Source organism: Neolamprologus multifasciatus, chromosome 7, assembly GCF_963576455.1.
Source record: "Neolamprologus multifasciatus chromosome 7, fNeoMul1.2, whole genome shotgun sequence".
Taxonomy (NCBI): Eukaryota; Metazoa; Chordata; class Actinopteri; order Cichliformes; family Cichlidae; genus Neolamprologus; species Neolamprologus multifasciatus.
Genome location: NC_140445.1, coordinates 58,897,656 through 58,919,845, shown reverse-complemented (window position 1 = coordinate 58,919,845; position 22,190 = coordinate 58,897,656). Strand labels below are relative to the sequence as shown.

The window sequence follows — 22,190 nt, the reverse complement described above, 5'->3', positions numbered from 1 at the left end:
TTAAAGCTAGCTGTGGAATGCACAGGGTTCTCAGGGAGAGCAATATTGAGAGACCTGTAGCTTGCTACTGTCAACAACCTTCTACTACATAGCAGCATTTCTTATTTAGCTTTCTGTTTTTCTTCTTTTTTTCCACATATAGTGTACATACAGTGTAATGACTGTGAATGCTTGGTGGGATGCTCCTATGCTGGTAAGGAGATTATATTTTAGGACTTAAACCAGACTCTAAGGAATTGCTGTGTCTAATTTTGCGATGCTGCGATTAACAAACTGGGTTCTGTTTGGAGGTTGAAGAGGAACTTTCCCTCACCAGGCCGACAGCCGTCCGTGCCACAGTTTATCTCATGCAGCGCAGTGTTAATTTTAAAATGATCAAATACTTTAGACAATGTATATTCTTCAATGACAAAAAATACAAGTGTTCATTTAAGCAAATAAACAGAGCCGTAAGAGATGTTTTTCAGAAATTGTTTTCTTTATTTTTATTTGCAACTAACAAATTTTTTAAAAATTTGTAGTTTTTGTTGTGCTCCCTATTATGTGAACCCCTCACCTAATTTGTTATGTTTTTTAACAAATTAAACCCCAACAATCAAATGATCCCCTGTGAGCAAGCACTAGGCACAGTGGAAAGGAAAAACTCCCTTTTAACAGGAAGAAACCTTTGACAGAACCAGGCTCAGGAAGGGGCAGCCATCTGCCACGACTGGTTGGGGGTGAGAGGCAAAAGAAAAGAAAAATGAGAGCACAAGTTAGCTAAATGTTGCTCATGTTGTCTAACATGAACAACGTATGGTTTACTGGACTGTGGATGAAAAGCAGTCCATCATTACTATTCTTTAAAAGGGAACTAATCCATCAGCAAGGTAGCAATATGGCAATATGACAGAGTTAAATAGGCAATCACTGCTAAGCATTGAAAAGCCCCAGTAAGCTGCAGGTATAATAAGGCCTACTGCGGCAACACCTAAACCTATTGTAAGTAGGCGTTTGGCACCATGACGCCATGAACCACTAGTCAGAACCACGTCAGGAGATGGTTCTGAGACAGGAGAATCAAGCTCTTCAGGTTGAAGACCAAGATTCTCCTGTGTCGGGACCACATCAGGAGGTGGTTCCAAGGCAAGAAAAAAAAGCTCCTCAGGTTCAGGAGCAAAATTCTCCAGCTGCAGAGCCTCCAGAGATTCCACCTGTGACTGTTTTTTGTCCTGAGCCTGGCTCACCCTACACTGAAGAGTACATATTTCTTTTTTCAGCTCAACTATCTGTTCTGTCTTGTGATCTATTTCTCTGTTCTGTTTTTCTATTATCTCTTCTTTTTTTGTTATTTTATGGTGAGCCTCTCCCACTTGGTGCTCAAGTCTCTGTTCAAGAGTCTCTAAAGTTTTCTCGAGTTTTGCATTCTCTTTCTTTTTTTCGTTTCTCTCACTTTCAATCTGAGACAACTCAGCAGCAATGCTGCTGTTATGCTCGAGGAGATATTCTTCTTTTTCCAGAAAGTCATGGTGCATCGTCTGAATGGTGTTAACCTGTTCCTGCATTTTAGCCTCCAGAGATTCCACTTGTGACTGTTTTTCGTCCTGAGCCTGGCTCACCTGACATTGGAGATTGTATATTTCTTGTACCAGCTCAACTATCAGTTTCTGGTTTTGCACTATTTCCCTATTCTGTTTTTCTATTATCTCATTTTTTGTTGTTGTTTCAATATGAGCTTTTTCCACTTGGTACTCAAGAGTCTCTAAAGTTTTCTCGAGTTTTGCATTCTCTTTCTTTTTTTCATTTCTCTCACTTTCAATCTGAGACAACTCAGCAGCAATGCTGCTGTTCTGCTCGAGGAGATATTCTTCTTTTTCCAGAAAGTCATGGTGCATCGTCTGAATGGTGTTAACCTGTTCCTGCATTTTAGCCTCCAGAGATTCCACCTGTGACTGTTTTTCGTCCTGAGCCTGTCTCACCCGACGCTGAAGAATACATATTTCTTTTTTCAGCTCAACTATCTGTTCTGTCTTGTGATCTATTTCTCTATTCTGTTTTTCTATTATCTCTTCTTTTTTTGTTATTTTATGGTGAGCCTCTCCCACTTGGTGCTCAAGTCTCTCTAACGCTTCCTTGAGATCTGAGTTCTCTTTCTTTTGTTCATTTCTCTCACTTTCAATCAGTGGCAGCTGAGCAGCAATGCTGCTGTTCTGCTCGAGGAGATATTCTTCTTTTTCCAGAAAGTCACGGTGCATCGTCTGAACGGTGTTAACCTGTTCCTGCATTTTAGCCTCCAGAGATTCCACCTGTGACTGTTTTTCGACCTGAGCCTGTCTCACCTGACATTGGAGATTGCATATTTCTTGCACCTGCTCAGCTATCAGTTTCTGGTTTTGCACTATTTCCCTATTCTGTTTTTCTATTATCTCATTTTTTGTTGTTGTTTCAATATGAGCATTTTCTCCTTGGCACTCAAGAGTCTCTAAAGTTTTCTCGAGTTTTGCATTCTCTTTCTTTTGTTCATTTCTCTCACTTTCAATCAGTGACAGCTGAGCAGCAATGCTGCTGTTCTGCTTGAGGAGATATTCTTCTTTTTCCAGAAAGTCATGGTGCATCGTCTGAACAGTCTTAACCTGTTCCTGCATTTTAGCCTCCAGAGATTCCACCTGTGACTGTTTTTCATCCAGTGCCTGTCTCACCCTACACTGAAGAATACATATTTCTTTTTTCAGCTCAACTATCTGTTCTGTCTTGTGATCTATTTCTCTATTCTGTTTTTCTATTATCTCTTCTTTTTTTGTTATTTTATGGTGAGCCTCTCCCACTTGGTGCTCAAGTCTCTCTAACGCTTCCTTGAGATCTGAGTTCTCTTTCTTTTGTTCATTTCTCTCACTTTCAATCAGTGGCAGCTGAGCAGCAATGCTGCTGTTCTGCTTGAGGAGATATTCTTCTTTTTCCAGAAAGTCACGGTGCATCGTCTGAACGGTGTTAACCTGTTCCTGCATTTTAGCCTCCAGAGATTCCACCTGTGACTGTTTTTCGACCTGAGCCTGTCTCACCTGACATTGGAGATTGCATATTTCTTGCACCTGCTCAGCTATCAGTTTCTGGTTTTGCACTATTTCCCTATTCTGTTTTTCTATTATCTCATTTTTTGTTGTTGTTTCAATATGAGCATTTTCTCCTTGGCACTCAAGAGTCTCTAAAGTTTTCTCGAGTTTTGCATTCTCTTTCTTTTGTTCATTTCTCTCACTTTCAATCAGTGACAGCTGAGCAGCAATGCTGCTGTTCTGCTCGAGGAGATATTCTTCTTTTTCCAGAAAGTCACGGTGCATCGTCTGAACGGTCTTAACCTGTTCCTGCATTTTAGCCTCCAGAGATTCCACCTGTGACTGTTTTTCATCCAGTGCCTGTCTCACCCGACGCTGAAGAATACATATTTCTTTTTTCAGCTCAACTATCTGTTCTGTCTTGTGATCTATTTCTCTATTCTGTTTTTCTATTATCTCTTCTTTTTTTGTTATTTTATGGTGAGCCTCTCCCACTTGGTGCTCAAGTCTCTCTCTCTCTTCCTTGAGATCTGCGTTCTCTTTCTTTTGTTCATTTCGCTCACTTTCAATTTGAGACAACTCAGCAGCAATGCTGCTGTTCTGCTCAAGCAGAGATGCTTCCTTTTCCTGAAATTCATGGCGCATCATCCGAAAGGTTCTAAGCTCTGCTTGCAAATTTTTATTCTCTGCAACAATTAGAGCTTCGATGTCATCTGACTGTTGAGTCACTTTTTCAAGCTCAACCATGCTTTCCCTAAAATGGAAATTCCTTTCATGCGCATCTGTAGTATTCTGTTCACGCTCATTTTTAAAGCGATAGTAATTTTTTTTGTAATAATTCTTTTTGCGCTTTAGGGTGCTTAACTCCAACTGGAGTTCTTGTATTTTCATTTGAAGCTCCCTAGGCTCCGATATTTCTCTCTCCATCATCCCATACAGTGTTTGTGATTCCTCTCGAATCTCTCTGTCAGACTGTGAATTATTAAATGTTTCGTGTGACATTTCTTTAAACGTTTAATGCAAAGTGTCGACAAGAAAAAATGTTTGCTTAATTGTTTAAGTTTAAAAATAGTCCCTTTCTGAAAGGTTTCTGGTTTGCAAAACACAACTCGCTGTTTCTGAAAATGTTCCAAGTAAAACTGTGTTTGCGAAGGTGAAGAGGGGGTATTTAAGGACTTTTGTGGCCGCGAATTTGACGTCAGCGCTCTTTGAGCCTTTGATCCTTTGTTCGATCACAGGACAGCTGTGCGTAATTCTGCGCATGCTCAGAATATACCCATTGAGATGCACGGTTTTGTTTTGTTTTGAATTTTTTTAAATACCCTGAAAACAGTCCAAACAGTGTTGCCAACTTAGCGATTTTGTCGCTATATAGGGAGTTTTCAAACCCCCTTAGCGTCGTCTTTTTTCTAAAAAGCGACCAGCGACAAATCTGGCGACTTTTTCTGGTGTTATTGGAGGCTTTTTTATGACGACTTTTGACGTGAACGCGCTTGTTGCTCTTACTCTCAACCATTGGCTGTGTCCCATTTCAGGGTCTGCACGCTTGAAGTACGCGCACTACGCGTACTACGTACGGTGCGTACTATAAGTACGAGAAGTGCGGAAGTGAGAGGCTTGTGAAATGGGACGGTATATGCTTCGTCGCGCTGTTCAGGTTGCCTAGCAACCATGATACTAACCGCGAGACACGTTTCATACAGCTTTGTTTGACAGAAATGAAGGAGAAAATTGTTTTGTTTGTCATTCATTTTTGTCATGACATCACTTTGATTAGTTGAGTATCTGAGGCTGAGACCACAGGACTGTAAAACATGATTGTTGGGCTTCATTTCTGTACTGAACAGTTATTTAAGATTAGCTAGTAAATAATAATTAGTTAATGTTGTTCATGAGACTAAGGTCATATCACTATGGTAATGTAAATATAATATGGCCAATATTATAGTATTGTCAGATTATTATGATATATATATATATATATATAATCTATATCACTGACTTTCAGCTTGTTGTGTTTGTGGATATATGACTGACTTTAATTATCCATAAAATCATCAGATTCTCTGTAAGATTAAAGTCGACTATATGTATATTTAGAAGTAGAGGCTTTAAAACCAAGTTAATGCTGAAAGTACAAACATCACTAATGTCACATAACTTTGCCGACATGTGGCCAACAGCAATGTTTTAATGTTCTTCGTTATTAAAGATTCGCACATGAATAAGTGACATCATATTCAGTACTTAATTTTGACAGTTCACTTTTCGGCCGCTCCCTTCTTGCAGCAAAATTATCCACACCCACCGCCGCGCTATGAATTGTGGGATATATGGGACCACGAAGCGTGCACCGGACCACGCTTGATATTTGGGGAAATCGACGGCGCATTTGGAGTATGCATTTCAAGTACACTTCGAATTGGGACAGCCGTCGTCGCGTGGCGGTGACGTAACCGCACTTAAAATGCGTACTTCAAGCGTGCAGACCCTGAAATGGGACACAGCGAGTGATCATCCTCCCTAATCACTAAAACCTCTTACTGGAAGTTAAATAGTACCATTCTTGAGCATAAAGAAGTGATTTGTGAAGTTCAGAGATTCATTAAACTTTATTGGAGTAAAGCTCACAAATAATACATTTTGTAGTAACTGGGAACTTTTGAAATATGAAATTGGAAAATTCTTTAGAAAATATAGCAGTGATTTAGCAAAAAAAAGATCTGATGAGACACAAGTGATACAAAAGATCACATGCCTTACTTCCAAACCAATAGACACCCTCAGTGAATCTGATAAGATAAAACTGGTTGACCTGCAGCATAGGTTAGATGAGATTTACAAACGCAAAGCTGACGGAGCATTTATTCGGTCTCGCAGGAAATGGCTCAAAGAAGGAGAGCAGAATTCAGCCTATTTTTTCAGACTTGAAAAGCATCAATCTAACACCAACTCCATCCTACAACTAAATATTAATGGGACAATTTCTAATGATAAGGATACCATAGCAACATATTGTTCAAACTTTTATTGCAAACTTTATTCTTCTAGTTATTGCCCTGAAGCTTGTCTGACTTTTTTTAATACTTTAGACAAAATTACTCAGCTGAATGAGGAGGATAGTCAGCTTTGCGACAGATCAATTTCTTTGATTGAGGTTGCAGATGCTATAAAACATCTAAAGATTAACAAATCACCTGGAACTGACGGCCTTACTGCCGAGTTTTACAAACAGTTCGCTGACAGTTTAGCCCCGTTTCTTTTAGAAGTATTTAAGGAAAGTATGGATAGAGGTGCACTCTCTCCCACTTTATGTCAAGGTTTGATCACCCTCATTCCAAAACCAGGAAAGGATCCTTTGCTCTTAGACAATTGGCGACCAATCTCTTTACTGAATAATGATTATAAGATATTGGCACAAATTCTGGCTAATAGAATGAAACCTGTATTGTTAACTATTTATTAATCACAGGGATTTGGTGGTCATTAAAATTTTGGATCATACCAAAATCTACTAGTAATTTCTCAGGTGCTGACACAAAGTCAGCGTAACAGGACCTATTGCCAGGCATCGGCTGACAAACTTTATTGAATATTTCTAAACAATCTTTCAAACAAAACGTCATATTTGCTTTGAACTAAGCTCAAGCTAAATAAATACATTTATTTAAGTTTATGATTTTGGCGTGAAGGGAAAGTAATTGACTTCTGGTGTTGCTCCGTGTCACTCTCATATGCTTAACAAACCGGATGTAGAGTCTTGCGTAAACGGCGCAAACTTAGAACCTCCCCTCTACCGGTCCTGTCCAATCAGTAGGATTACGCTATCAGGTCGGAAGTGGTTCGTCGCAAAGGGTGTAGGAAAAAATGAGTTTGGACCATTGACTGTAGAAAACAGAAAACAGGAATTTTTTATTCTCATATTCCTAATTTTTCAGTAATTTTGGAGCATTTCTTTAGGGTCCCCTCATGACAATTTTTTGTTAGACATGTTGAAAATACCACAGTTGAAAACAAAAGAAGACCACTCTAATTGTAGTCATAATTTGATATATTTAGATGACAAGTAATCACCTGATGTTAGTGATGGTGTTACTCTTTATAGCGACAGTGTTCTAGGGTTAAACATGACAGTGAGTTCAGCACACTGTTATTGTATACCCATTAGTTTCTCCCATACTTGAAACATATTTTAATCAAGAAGCATTAAAATTTATAAAAGTGTGTAAGGGCTGGTGTGTTCTGTTACCTTCAGGAAGGTAACAACTTCCATTTTTCCAGTTAAAAAGGGAAAACAAACAAATAAACAACAAGTCCGTTTTTATTCATAAATCATGGAAAACTATTCGCACTGGGTGCATGTTTATGCACAGTCTCCAAATTGAACACTAGAAAAAACAATATGTCAGAAATGACAAACTGTATAGTATAGTGTATAGTATATATATATATATATATATATATATATATATATATATATATATATATATATATACTGTATAGTTTTCAGGGTTTTTATCAGTTTTCAGCATTATTTTGTTATCGTTTTTATCGTTTACTCGGTTTTCTTTGGTCTTTTCACGTGTTTTATGAATAAATTTTCTTTTTTTCAGTACCGGTACGAGTTTTATTTTGTTGTATTTATCCACGACACCTTAAAGGCCGGTCCATGAAAATATTGTCGGGCATAAACCGGTCCGTGGCGCAAAAAAGGTTGGGGACCGCTGCCCTAATCAACTTACCTATGTCACTATACTTAAATATGTAGAATTCTAATACCTGGGAATACCTTAAAGCTAGCTGTGGAATGCACAGGGTTCTCAGGGAGAGCAATATTGAGAGACCTGTAGCTTGCTACTGTCAACAACCTTCTACTGCGTAGCAGCATTTCTTATTTAGCTTTCTGTTTTTCTTCTTTTTTTCCACATATAGTGTACATACAGTGTAATGACTGTGAATGCTTGGTGGGATGCTCCTATGCTGGTAAGGAGATTATATTTTAGGACTTAAACCAGACTCTAAGGAATTGCTGTGTCTAATTTTGCGATGCTGCGATTAACAAACTGGGTTCTGTTTGGAGGTTGAAGAGGAACTTTCCCTCACCAGGCCGACAGCCGTCCGTGCCACAGTTTATCTCATGCAGCGCAGTGTTAATTTTAAAATGATCAAATACTTTAGACAATGTATATTCTTCAATGACAAAAAATACAAGTGTTCATTTAAGCAAATAAACAGAGCCGTAAGAGATGTTTTTCAGAAATTGTTTTCTTTATTTTTATTTGCAACTAACAAATTTTTTAAAAATTTGTAGTTTTTGTTGTGCTCCCTATTATGTGAACCCCTCACCTAATTTGTTATGTTTTTTAACAAATTAAACCCCAACAATCAAATGATCCCCTGTGAGCAAGCACTAGGCACAGTGGAAAGGAAAAACTCCCTTTTAACAGGAAGAAACCTTTGACAGAACCAGGCTCAGGAAGGGGCAGCCATCTGCCACGACTGGTTGGGGGTGAGAGGCAAAAGAAAAGAAAAATGAGAGCACAAGTTAGCTAAATGTTGCTCATGTTGTCTAACATGAACAACGTATGGTTTACTGGACTGTGGATGAAAAGCAGTCCATCATTACTATTCTTTAAAAGGGAACTAATCCATCAGCAAGGTAGCAATATGGCAATATGACAGAGTTAAATAGGCAATCACTGCTAAGCATTGAAAAGCCCCAGTAAGCTGCAGGTATAATAAGGCCTACTGCGGCAACACCTAAACCTATTGTAAGTAGGCGTTTGGCACCATGACGCCATGAACCACTAGTCAGAACCACGTCAGGAGATGGTTCTGAGACAGGAGAATCAAGCTCTTCAGGTTGAAGACCAAGATTCTCCTGTGTCGGGACCACATCAGGAGGTGGTTCCAAGGCAAGAAAAAAAAGCTCCTCAGGTTCAGGAGCAAAATTCTCCAGCTGCAGAGCCTCCAGAGATTCCACCTGTGACTGTTTTTTGTCCTGAGCCTGGCTCACCCTACACTGAAGAGTACATATTTCTTTTTTCAGCTCAACTATCTGTTCTGTCTTGTGATCTATTTCTCTATTCTGTTTTTCTATTATCTCTTCTTTTTTTGTTATTTTATGGTGAGCCTCTCCCACTTGGTGCTCAAGTCTCTGTTCAAGAGTCTCCAAAGTTTTCTCGAGTTTTGCATTCTCTTTCTTTTTTTCGTTTCTCTCACTTTCAATCTGAGACAACTCAGCAGCAATGCTGCTGTTATGCTCGAGGAGATATTCTTCTTTTTCCAGAAAGTCATGGTGCATCGTCTGAATGGTGTTAACCTGTTCCTGCATTTTAGCCTCCAGAGATTCCACTTGTGACTGTTTTTCGTCCTGAGCCTGGCTCACCTGACATTGGAGATTGTATATTTCTTGTACCAGCTCAACTATCAGTTTCTGGTTTTGCACTATTTCCCTATTCTGTTTTTCTATTATCTCATTTTTTGTTGTTGTTTCAATATGAGCTTTTTCCACTTGGTACTCAAGAGTCTCTAAAGTTTTCTCGAGTTTTGCATTCTCTTTCTTTTTTTCATTTCTCTCACTTTCAATCTGAGACAACTCAGCAGCAATGCTGCTGTTCTGCTCGAGGAGATATTCTTCTTTTTCCAGAAAGTCATGGTGCATCGTCTGAATGGTGTTAACCTGTTCCTGCATTTTAGCCTCCAGAGATTCCACCTGTGACTGTTTTTCGTCCTGAGCCTGTCTCACCCGACGCTGAAGAATACATATTTCTTTTTTCAGCTCAACTATCTGTTCTGTCTTGTGATCTATTTCTCTATTCTGTTTTTCTATTATCTCTTCTTTTTTTGTTATTTTATGGTGAGCCTCTCCCACTTGGTGCTCAAGTCTCTCTAACGCTTCCTTGAGATCTGAGTTCTCTTTCTTTTGTTCATTTCTCTCACTTTCAATCAGTGGCAGCTGAGCAGCAATGCTGCTGTTCTGCTTGAGGAGATATTCTTCTTTTTCCAGAAAGTCACGGTGCATCGTCTGAACGGTGTTAACCTGTTCCTGCATTTTAGCCTCCAGAGATTCCACCTGTGACTGTTTTTCGACCTGAGCCTGTCTCACCTGACATTGGAGATTGCATATTTCTTGCACCTGCTCAGCTATCAGTTTCTGGTTTTGCACTATTTCCCTATTCTGTTTTTCTATTATCTCATTTTTTGTTGTTGTTTCAATATGAGCATTTTCTCCTTGGCACTCAAGAGTCTCTAAAGTTTTCTCGAGTTTTGCATTCTCTTTCTTTTGTTCATTTCTCTCACTTTCAATCAGTGACAGCTGAGCAGCAATGCTGCTGTTCTGCTCGAGGAGATATTCTTCTTTTTCCAGAAAGTCATGGTGCATCGTCTGAACAGTCTTAACCTGTTCCTGCATTTTAGCCTCCAGAGATTCCACCTGTGACTGTTTTTCATCCAGTGCCTGTCTCACCCTACACTGAAGAATACATATTTCTTTTTTCAGCTCAACTATCTGTTCTGTCTTGTGATCTATTTCTCTATTCTGTTTTTCTATTATCTCTTCTTTTTTTGTTATTTTATGGTGAGCCTCTCCCACTTGGTGCTCAAGTCTCTCTAACGCTTCCTTGAGATCTGAGTTCTCTTTCTTTTGTTCATTTCTCTCACTTTCAATCAGTGGCAGCTGAGCAGCAATGCTGCTGTTCTGCTTGAGGAGATATTCTTCTTTTTCCAGAAAGTCACGGTGCATCGTCTGAACGGTGTTAACCTGTTCCTGCATTTTAGCCTCCAGAGATTCCACCTGTGACTGTTTTTCGACCTGAGCCTGTCTCACCTGACATTGGAGATTGCATATTTCTTGCACCTGCTCAGCTATCAGTTTCTGGTTTTGCACTATTTCCCTATTCTGTTTTTCTATTATCTCATTTTTTGTTGTTGTTTCAATATGAGCATTTTCTCCTTGGCACTCAAGAGTCTCTAAAGTTTTCTCGAGTTTTGCATTCTCTTTCTTTTGTTCATTTCTCTCACTTTCAATCAGTGACAGCTGAGCAGCAATGCTGCTGTTCTGCTCGAGGAGATATTCTTCTTTTTCCAGAAAGTCACGGTGCATCGTCTGAACGGTCTTAACCTGTTCCTGCATTTTAGCCTCCAGAGATTCCACCTGTGACTGTTTTTCATCCAGTGCCTGTCTCACCCGACGCTGAAGAATACATATTTCTTTTTTCAGCTCAACTATCTGTTCTGTCTTGTGATCTATTTCTCTATTCTGTTTTTCTATTATCTCTTCTTTTTTTGTTATTTTATGGTGAGCCTCTCCCACTTGGTGCTCAAGTCTCTCTCTCTCTTCCTTGAGATCTGCGTTCTCTTTCTTTTGTTCATTTCGCTCACTTTCAATTTGAGACAACTCAGCAGCAATGCTGCTGTTCTGCTCAAGCAGAGATGCTTCCTTTTCCTGAAATTCATGGCGCATCATCCGAAAGGTTCTAAGCTCTGCTTGCAAATTTTTATTCTCTGCAACAATTAGAGCTTCGATGTCATCTGACTGTTGAGTCACTTTTTCAAGCTCAACCATGCTTTCCCTAAAATGGAAATTCCTTTCATGCGCATCTGTAGTATTCTGTTCACGCTCATTTTTAAAGCGATAGTAATTTTTTTTGTAATAATTCTTTTTGCGCTTTAGGGTGCTTAACTCCAACTGGAGTTCTTGTATTTTCATTTGAAGCTCCCTAGGCTCCGATATTTCTCTCTCCATCATCCCATACAGTGTTTGTGATTCCTCTCGAATCTCTCTGTCAGACTGTGAATTATTAAATGTTTCGTGTGACATTTCTTTAAACGTTTAATGCAAAGTGTCGACAAGAAAAAATGTTTGCTTAATTGTTTAAGTTTAAAAATAGTCCCTTTCTGAAAGGTTTCTGGTTTGCAAAACACAACTCGCTGTTTCTGAAAATGTTCCAAGTAAAACTGTGTTTGCGAAGGTGAAGAGGGGGTATTTAAGGACTTTTGTGGCCGCGAATTTGACGTCAGCGCTCTTTGAGCCTTTGATCCTTTGTTCGATCACAGGACAGCTGTGCGTAATTCTGCGCATGCTCAGAATATACCCATTGAGATGCACGGTTTTGTTTTGTTTTGAATTTTTTTAAATACCCTGAAAACAGTCCAAACAGTGTTGCCAACTTAGCGATTTTGTCGCTATATAGGGAGTTTTCAAACCCCCTTAGCGTCGTCTTTTTTCTAAAAAGCGACCAGCGACAAATCTGGCGACTTTTTCTGGTGTTATTGGAGGCTTTTTTATGACGACTTTTGACGTGAACGCGCTTGTTGCTCTTACTCTCAACCATTGGCTGTGTCCCATTTCAGGGTCTGCACGCTTGAAGTACGCGCACTACGCGTACTACGTACGGTGCGTACTATAAGTACGAGAAGTGCGGAAGTGAGAGGCTTGTGAAATGGGACGGTATATGCTTCGTCGCGCTGTTCAGGTTGCCTAGCAACCATGATACTAACCGCGAGACACGTTTCATACAGCTTTGTTTGACAGAAATGAAGGAGAAAATTGTTTTGTTTGTCATTCATTTTTGTCATGACATCACTTTGATTAGTTGAGTATCTGAGGCTGAGACCACAGGACTGTAAAACATGATTGTTGGGCTTCATTTCTGTACTGAACAGTTATTTAAGATTAGCTAGTAAATAATAATTAGTTAATGTTGTTCATGAGACTAAGGTCATATCACTATGGTAATGTAAATATAATATGGCCAATATTATAGTATTGTCAGATTATTATGATATATATATATATATATATAATCTATATCACTGACTTTCAGCTTGTTGTGTTTGTGGATATATGACTGACTTTAATTATCCATAAAATCATCAGATTCTCTGTAAGATTAAAGTCGACTATATGTATATTTAGAAGTAGAGGCTTTAAAACCAAGTTAATGCTGAAAGTACAAACATCACTAATGTCACATAACTTTGCCGACATGTGGCCAACAGCAATGTTTTAATGTTCTTCGTTATTAAAGATTCGCACATGAATAAGTGACATCATATTCAGTACTTAATTTTGACAGTTCACTTTTCGGCCGCTCCCTTCTTGCAGCAAAATTATCCACACCCACCGCCGCGCTATGAATTGTGGGATATATGGGACCACGAAGCGTGCACCGGACCACGCTTGATATTTGGGGAAATCGACGGCGCATTTGGAGTATGCATTTCAAGTACACTTCGAATTGGGACAGCCGTCGTCGCGTGGCGGTGACGTAACCGCACTTAAAATGCGTACTTCAAGTGTGCAGACCCTGAAATGGGACACAGCGAGTGATCATCCTCCCTAATCACTAAAACCTCTTACTGGAAGTTAAATAGTACCATTCTTGAGCATAAAGAAGTGATTTGTGAAGTTCAGAGATTCATTAAACTTTATTGGAGTAAAGCTCACAAATAATACATTTTGTAGTAACTGGGAACTTTTGAAATATGAAATTGGAAAATTCTTTAGAAAATATAGCAGTGATTTAGCAAAAAAAAGATCTGATGAGACACAAGTGATACAAAAGATCACATGCCTTACTTCCAAACCAATAGACACCCTCAGTGAATCTGATAAGATAAAACTGGTTGACCTGCAGCATAGGTTAGATGAGATTTACAAACGCAAAGCTGACGGAGCATTTATTCGGTCTCGCAGGAAATGGCTCAAAGAAGGAGAGCAGAATTCAGCCTATTTTTTCAGACTTGAAAAGCATCAATCTAACACCAACTCCATCCTACAACTAAATATTAATGGGACAATTTCTAATGATAAGGATACCATAGCAACATATTGTTCAAACTTTTATTGCAAACTTTATTCTTCTAGTTATTGCCCTGAAGCTTGTCTGACTTTTTTTAATACTTTAGACAAAATTACTCAGCTGAATGAGGAGGATAGTCAGCTTTGCGACAGATCAATTTCTTTGATTGAGGTTGCAGATGCTATAAAACATCTAAAGATTAACAAATCACCTGGAACTGACGGCCTTACTGCCGAGTTTTACAAACAGTTCGCTGACAGTTTAGCCCCGTTTCTTTTAGAAGTATTTAAGGAAAGTATGGATAGAGGTGCACTCTCTCCCACTTTATGTCAAGGTTTGATCACCCTCATTCCAAAACCAGGAAAGGATCCTTTGCTCTTAGACAATTGGCGACCAATCTCTTTACTGAATAATGATTATAAGATATTGGCACAAATTCTGGCTAATAGAATGAAACCTGTATTGTTAACTATTTATTAATCACAGGGATTTGGTGGTCATTAAAATTTTGGATCATACCAAAATCTACTAGTAATTTCTCAGGTGCTGACACAAAGTCAGCGTAACAGGACCTATTGCCAGGCATCGGCTGACAAACTTTATTGAATATTTCTAAACAATCTTTCAAACAAAACGTCATATTTGCTTTGAACTAAGCTCAAGCTAAATAAATACATTTATTTAAGTTTATGATTTTGGCGTGAAGGGAAAGTAATTGACTTCTGGTGTTGCTCCGTGTCACTCTCATATGCTTAACAAACCGGATGTAGAGTCTTGCGTAAACGGCGCAAACTTAGAACCTCCCCTCTACCGGTCCTGTCCAATCAGTAGGATTACGCTATCAGGTCGGAAGTGACGTTAGGTTCGTCGCAAAGGGTGTAGGAAAAAATGAGTTTGGACCATTGACTGTAGAAAACAGAAAACAGGAATTTTTTATTCTCATATTCCTAATTTTTCAGTAATTTTGGAGCATTTCTTTAGGGTCCCCTCATGACAATTTTTTGTTAGACATGTTGAAAATACCACAGTTGAAAACAAAAGAAGACCACTCTAATTGTAGTCATAATTTGATATATTTAGATGACAAGTAATCACCTGATGTTAGTGATGGTGTTACTCTTTATAGCGACAGTGTTCTAGGGTTAAACATGACAGTGAGTTCAGCACACTGTTATTGTATACCCATTAGTTTCTCCCATACTTGAAACATATTTTAATCAAGAAGCATTAAAATTTATAAAAGTGTGTAAGGGCTGGTGTGTTCTGTTACCTTCAGGAAGGTAACAACTTCCATTTTTCCAGTTAAAAGGGAAAACAAACAAATAAACAACAAGTCCGTTTTTATTCATAAATCATGGAAAACTATTCGCACTGGGTGCATGTTTATGCACAGTCTCCAAATTGAACACTAGAAAAAACAATATGTCAGAAATGACAAACTGTATAGTATAGTGTATAGTATATATATATATACACACACATATATATATACACACACATATATATATATATATATATATATATATATATATATATATATATATATATATATATTGTATAGTTTTCAGGGTTTTTATCAGTTTTCAGCGTTATTTTGTTATCGTTTTTATCGTTTACTCGGTTTTCTTTGGTCTTTTCACGTGTTTTATGAATAAATTTTCTTTTTTTCAGTACCGGTACGAGTTTTATTTTGTTGTATTTATCCATGACACCTTAAAGGCCGGTCCATGAAAATATTGTCGGGCATAAACCGGTCCGTGGCGCAAAAAAGGTTGGGGACCGCTGCCCTAATCAACTTACCTATGTCACTATACTTAAATATGTAGAATTCTAATACCTGGGAATACCTTAAAGCTAGCTGTGGAATGCACAGGGTTCTCAGGGAGAGCAATATTGAGAGACCTGTAGCTTGCTACTGTCAACAACCTTCTACTACATAGCAGCATTTCTTATTTAGCTTTCTGTTTTTCTTCTTTTTTTCCACATATAGTGTACATACAGTGTAATGACTGTGAATGCTTGGTGGGATGCTCCTATGCTGGTAAGGAGATTATATTTTAGGACTTAAACCAGACTCTAAGGAATTGCTGTGTCTAATTTTGCGATGCTGCGATTAACAAACTGGGTTCTGTTTGGAGGTTGAAGAGGAACTTTCCCTCACCAGGCCGACAGCCGTCCGTGCCACAGTTTATCTCATGCAGCGCAGTGTTAATTTTAAAATGATCAAATACTTTAGACAATGTATATTCTTCAATGACAAAAAATACAAGTGTTCATTTAAGCAAATAAACAGAGCCGTAAGAGATGTTTTTCAGAAATTGTTTTCTTTATTTTTATTTGCAACTAACAAATTTTTTAAAAATTTGTAGTTTTTGTTGTGCTCCCTATTATGTGAACCCCTCACCTAATTTGTTATGTTTTTTAACAAATTAAACCCCAACAATCAAATGATCCCCTGTGAGCAAGCACTAGGCACAGTGGAAAGGAAAAACTCCCTTTTAACAGGAAGAAACCTTTGACAGAACCAGGCTCAGGAAGGGGCAGCCATCTGCCACGACTGGTTGGGGGTGAGAGGCAAAAGAAAAGAAAAATGAGAGCACAAGTTAGCTAAATGTTGCTCATGTTGTCTAACATGAACAACGTATGGTTTACTGGACTGTGGATGAAAAGCAGTCCATCATTACTATTCTTTAAAAGGGAACTAATCCATCAGCAAGGTAGCAATATGGCAATATGACAGAGTTAAATAGGCAATCACTGCTAAGCATTGAAAAGCCCCAGTAAGCTGCAGGTATAATAAGGCCTACTGCGGCAACACCTAAACCTATTGTAAGTAGGCGTTTGGCACCATGACGCCATGAACCACTAGTCAGAACCACGTCAGGAGATGGTTCTGAGACAGGAGAATCAAGCTCTTCAGGTTGAAGACCAAGATTCTCCTGTGTCGGGACCACATCAGGAGGTGGTTCCAAGGCAAGAAAAAAAAGCTCCTCAGGTTCAGGAGCAAAATTCTCCAGCTGCAGAGCCTCCAGAGATTCCACCTGTGACTGTTTTTTGTCCTGAGCCTGGCTCACCCTACACTGAAGAGTACATATTTCTTTTTTCAGCTCAACTATCTGTTCTGTCTTGTGATCTATTTCTCTATTCTGTTTTTCTATTATCTCTTCTTTTTTTGTTATTTTATGGTGAGCCTCTCCCACTTGGTGCTCAAGTCTCTGTTCAAGAGTCTCTAAAGTTTTCTCGAGTTTTGCATTCTCTTTCTTTTTTTCGTTTCTCTCACTTTCAATCTGAGACAACTCAGCAGCAATGCTGCTGTTATGCTCGAGGAGATATTCTTCTTTTTCCAGAAAGTCATGGTGCATCGTCTGAATGGTGTTAACCTGTTCCTGCATTTTAGCCTCCAGAGATTCCACTTGTGACTGTTTTTCGTCCTGAGCCTGGCTCACCTGACATTGGAGATTGTATATTTCTTGTACCAGCTCAACTATCAGTTTCTGGTTTTGCACTATTTCCCTATTCTGTTTTTCTATTATCTCATTTTTTGTTGTTGTTTCAATATGAGCTTTTTCCACTTGGTACTCAAGAGTCTCTAAAGTTTTCTCGAGTTTTGCATTCTCTTTCTTTTTTTCATTTCTCTCACTTTCAATCTGAGACAACTCAGCAGCAATGCTGCTGTTCTGCTCGAGGAGATATTCTTCTTTTTCCAGAAAGTCATGGTGCATCGTCTGAATGGTGTTAACCTGTTCCTGCATTTTAGCCTCCAGAGATTCCACCTGTGACTGTTTTTCGTCCTGAGCCTGTCTCACCCGACGCTGAAGAATACATATTTCTTTTTTCAGCTCAACTATCTGTTCTGTCTTGTGATCTATTTCTCTATTCTGTTTTTCTATTATCTCTTCTTTTTTTGTTATTTTATGGTGAGCCTCTCCCACTTGGTGCTCAAGTCTCTCTAACGCTTCCTTGAGATCTGAGTTCTCTTTCTTTTGTTCATTTCTCTCACTTTCAATCAGTGGCAGCTGAGCAGCAATGCTGCTGTTCTGCTTGAGGAGATATTCTTCTTTTTCCAGAAAGTCATGGTGCATCGTCTGAACAGTCTTAACCTGTTCCTGCATTTTAGCCTCCAGAGATTCCACCTGTGACTGTTTTTCATCCAGTGCCTGTCTCACCCTACACTGAAGAATACATATTTCTTTTTTCAGCTCAACTATCTGTTCTGTCTTGTGATCTATTTCTCTATTCTGTTTTTCTATTATCTCTTCTTTTTTTGTTATTTTATGGTGAGCCTCTCCCACTTGGTGCTCAAGTCTCTCTAACGCTTCCTTGAGATCTGAGTTCTCTTTCTTTTGTTCATTTCTCTCACTTTCAATCAGTGGCAGCTGAGCAGCAATGCTGCTGTTCTGCTTGAGGAGATATTCTTCTTTTTCCAGAAAGTCACGGTGCATCGTCTGAACGGTGTTAACCTGTTCCTGCATTTTAGCCTCCAGAGATTCCACCTGTGACTGTTTTTCGACCTGAGCCTGTCTCACCTGACATTGGAGATTGCATATTTCTTGCACCTGCTCAGCTATCAGTTTCTGGTTTTGCACTATTTCCCTATTCTGTTTTTCTATTATCTCATTTTTTGTTGTTGTTTCAATATGAGCATTTTCTCCTTGGCACTCAAGAGTCTCTAAAGTTTTCTCGAGTTTTGCATTCTCTTTCTTTTGTTCATTTCTCTCACTTTCAATCAGTGACAGCTGAGCAGCAATGCTGCTGTTCTGCTCGAGGAGATATTCTTCTTTTTCCAGAAAGTCACGGTGCATCGTCTGAACGGTCTTAACCTGTTCCTGCATTTTAGCCTCCAGAGATTCCACCTGTGACTGTTTTTCATCCAGTGCCTGTCTCACCCGACGCTGAAGAATACATATTTCTTTTTTCAGCTCAACTATCTGTTCTGTCTTGTGATCTATTTCTCTATTCTGTTTTTCTATTATCTCTTCTTTTTTTGTTATTTTATGGTGAGCCTCTCCCACTTGGTGCTCAAGTCTCTCTCTCTCTTCCTTGAGATCTGCGTTCTCTTTCTTTTGTTCATTTCGCTCACTTTCAATTTGAGACAACTCAGCAGCAATGCTGCTGTTCTGCTCAAGCAGAGATGCTTCCTTTTCCTGAAATTCATGGCGCATCATCCGAAAGGTTCTAAGCTCTGCTTGCAAATTTTTATTCTCTGCAACAATTAGAGCTTCGATGTCATCTGACTGTTGAGTCACTTTTTCAAGCTCAACCATGCTTTCCCTAAAATGGAAATTCCTTTCATGCGCATCTGTAGTATTCTGTTCACGCTCATTTTTAAAGCGATAGTAATTTTTTTTGTAATAATTCTTTTTGCGCTTTAGGGTGCTTAACTCCAACTGGAGTTCTTGTATTTTCATTTGAAGCTCCCTAGGCTCCGATATTTCTCTCTCCATCATCCCATACAGTGTTTGTGATTCCTCTCGAATCTCTCTGTCAGACTGTGAATTATTAAATGTTTCGTGTGACATTTCTTTAAACGTTTAATGCAAAGTGTCGACAAGAAAAAATGTTTGCTTAATTGTTTAAGTTTAAAAATAGTCCCTTTCTGAAAGGTTTCTGGTTTGCAAAACACAACTCGCTGTTTCTGAAAATGTTCCAAGTAAAACTGTGTTTGCGAAGGTGAAGAGGGGGTATTTAAGGACTTTTGTGGCCGCGAATTTGACGTCAGCGCTCTTTGAGCCTTTGATCCTTTGTTCGATCACAGGACAGCTGTGCGTAATTCTGCGCATGCTCAGAATATACCCATTGAGATGCACGGTTTTGTTTTGTTTTGAATTTTTTTAAATACCCTGAAAACAGTCCAAACAGTGTTGCCAACTTAGCGATTTTGTCGCTATATAGGGAGTTTTCAAACCCCCTTAGCGTCGTCTTTTTTCTAAAAAGCGACCAGCGACAAATCTGGCGACTTTTTCTGGTGTTATTGGAGGCTTTTTTATGACGACTTTTGACGTGAACGCGCTTGTTGCTCTTACTCTCAACCATTGGCTGTGTCCCATTTCAGGGTCTGCACGCTTGAAGTACGCGCACTACGCGTACTACGTACGGTGCGTACTATAAGTACGAGAAGTGCGGAAGTGAGAGGCTTGTGAAATGGGACGGTATATGCTTCGTCGCGCTGTTCAGGTTGCCTAGCAACCATGATACTAACCGCGAGACACGTTTCATACAGCTTTGTTTGACAGAAATGAAGGAGAAAATTGTTTTGTTTGTCATTCATTTTTGTCATGACATCACTTTGATTAGTTGAGTATCTGAGGCTGAGACCACAGGACTGTAAAACATGATTGTTGGGCTTCATTTCTGTACTGAACAGTTATTTAAGATTAGCTAGTAAATAATAATTAGTTAATGTTGTTCATGAGACTAAGGTCATATCACTATGGTAATGTAAATATAATATGGCCAATATTATAGTATTGTCAGATTATTATGATATATATATATATATATATAATCTATATCACTGACTTTCAGCTTGTTGTGTTTGTGGATATATGACTGACTTTAATTATCCATAAAATCATCAGATTCTCTGTAAGATTAAAGTCGACTATATGTATATTTAGAAGTAGAGGCTTTAAAACCAAGTTAATGCTGAAAGTACAAACATCACTAATGTCACATAACTTTGCCGACATGTGGCCAACAGCAATGTTTTAATGTTCTTCGTTATTAAAGATTCGCACATGAATAAGTGACATCATATTCAGTACTTAATTTTGACAGTTCACTTTTCGGCCGCTCCCTTCTTGCAGCAAAATTATCCACACCCACCGCCGCGCTATGAATTGTGGGATATATGGGACCACGAAGCGTGCACCGGACCACGCTTGATATTTGGGGAAATCGACGGCGCATTTGGAGTATGCATTTCAAGTACACTTCGAATTGGGACAGCCGTCGTCGCGTGGCGGTGACGTAACCGCACTTAAAATGCGTACTTCAAGCGTGCAGACCCTGAAATGGGACACAGCGAGTGATCATCCTCCCTAATCACTAAAACCTCTTACTGGAAGTTAAATAGTACCATTCTTGAGCATAAAGAAGTGATTTGTGAAGTTCAGAGATTCATTAAACTTTATTGGAGTAAAGCTCACAAATAATACATTTTGTAGTAACTGGGAACTTTTGAAATATGAAATTGGAAAATTCTTTAGAAAATATAGCATTTAGCAAAAAAAAGATCTGATGAGACACAAGTGATACAAAAGATCACATGCCTTACTTCCAAACCAATAGACACCCTCAGTGAATCTGATAAGATAAAACTGGTTGACCTGCAGCATAGGTTAGATGAGATTTACAAACGCAAAGCTGACGGAGCATTTATTCGGCTCAAAGAAGGAGAGCAGAATTCAGCCTATTTTTTCAGACTTGAAAAGCATCAATCTAACACCAACTCCATCCTACAACTAAATATTAATGGGACAATTTCTAATGATAAGGATACCATAGCAACATATTGTTCAAACTTTTATTGCAAACTTTATTCTTCTAGTTATTGCCCTGAAGCTTGTCTGACTTTTTTTTAAATTCTTTAGACAAAATTACTCAGCTGAATGAGGAGGATAGTCAGCTTTGCGACAGATCAATTTCTTTGATTGAGGTTGCAGATGCTATAAAACATCTAAAGATTAACAAATCACCTGGAACTGACGGCCTTACTGCCGAGTTTTACAAACAGTTCGCTGACAGTTTAGCCCCGTTTCTTTTAGAAGTTTTTAAGGAAAGTATGGATAGAGGTGCACTCTCTCCCACTTTATGTCAAGGTTTGATCACCCTCATTCCAAAACCAGGAAAGGATCCTTTGCTCTTAGACAATTGGCGACCAATCTCTTTACTGAATAATGATTATAAGATATTGGCACAAATTCTGGCTAATAGAATGAAACCTGTATTAGATAAAGTTATTGATGAGAGTCAGTCTGGTTTCATGCAGAATCGTCATATCTCAAACAACATAAGATTAATTTTAGACATAATAGATTACCCAGAACTTGTACAGGATGATAGTCTTATTCTTTTTTTAGATTTCTACAAGGCGTTCAACTCCTTAGAGCATGAGTTTATTTTTACTGCTTTAAATAAATTTGGGTTTGGTCAGTCCTTCTGTAATGCCGTTCGGACACTGTATTCCAACAGTAACAGCTCCATAAAGCTTGCCACTGGTATTTCCCCAAGATTCTCTCTAAAGCGTGGAGTGAGGCAGGGTTGCCCCCTATCCGTATATTTATTCCTCCTTTCTATGCAACTCCTTAATTCACACATTAAACTCAGTTCTTTAAAAGGCCTGGTCATTGCTAAC

The 22,190-nt window shown here is 38.8% G+C and overlaps 3 protein-coding genes across 3 annotated transcripts; all 3 read right to left on the bottom strand.

Annotated features, from left to right (window-relative positions):
• Window positions 1-457: 457 nt before the first annotated feature.
• On the bottom strand, window positions 458-4,939 carry LOC146515679 (uncharacterized). Its single transcript, XM_085168004.1, has one exon. The coding sequence runs from the start codon at window positions 4,029-4,031 to the stop codon at window positions 843-845; it is 3,189 nt and encodes a 1,062-aa protein (XP_085024130.1). The 5' UTR covers window positions 4,032-4,939; the 3' UTR covers window positions 458-842.
• A 3,339-nt stretch (window positions 4,940-8,278) lies between these two features.
• Window positions 8,279-12,759, bottom strand: LOC146515678 (uncharacterized). Its single transcript, XM_085168005.1, has one exon. It carries the CDS (start codon window positions 11,848-11,850, stop codon window positions 8,662-8,664), a length of 3,189 nt encoding a protein of 1,062 aa, XP_085024131.1. The 5' UTR covers window positions 11,851-12,759; the 3' UTR covers window positions 8,279-8,661.
• A 3,382-nt stretch (window positions 12,760-16,141) lies between these two features.
• LOC146515677 (uncharacterized) lies at window positions 16,142-20,261 on the bottom strand. The gene has a single exon (XM_085168006.1). The coding sequence runs from the start codon at window positions 19,351-19,353 to the stop codon at window positions 16,525-16,527; it is 2,829 nt and encodes a 942-aa protein (XP_085024132.1). The 5' UTR covers window positions 19,354-20,261; the 3' UTR covers window positions 16,142-16,524.
• Between the last annotated feature and the right edge of the window lie 1,929 nt (window positions 20,262-22,190).

What these genes read in the sequence shown, in the direction of transcription:
- LOC146515679 (XM_085168004.1), bottom strand. Translation starts at nt 4,031, where the DNA reads ATGTCACACGAAACATTTAATAATTCACAGTCTGACAGAGAGATTCGA.
- LOC146515678 (XM_085168005.1), bottom strand. Translation starts at nt 11,850, where the DNA reads ATGTCACACGAAACATTTAATAATTCACAGTCTGACAGAGAGATTCGA.
- LOC146515677 (XM_085168006.1), bottom strand. Translation starts at nt 19,353, where the DNA reads ATGTCACACGAAACATTTAATAATTCACAGTCTGACAGAGAGATTCGA.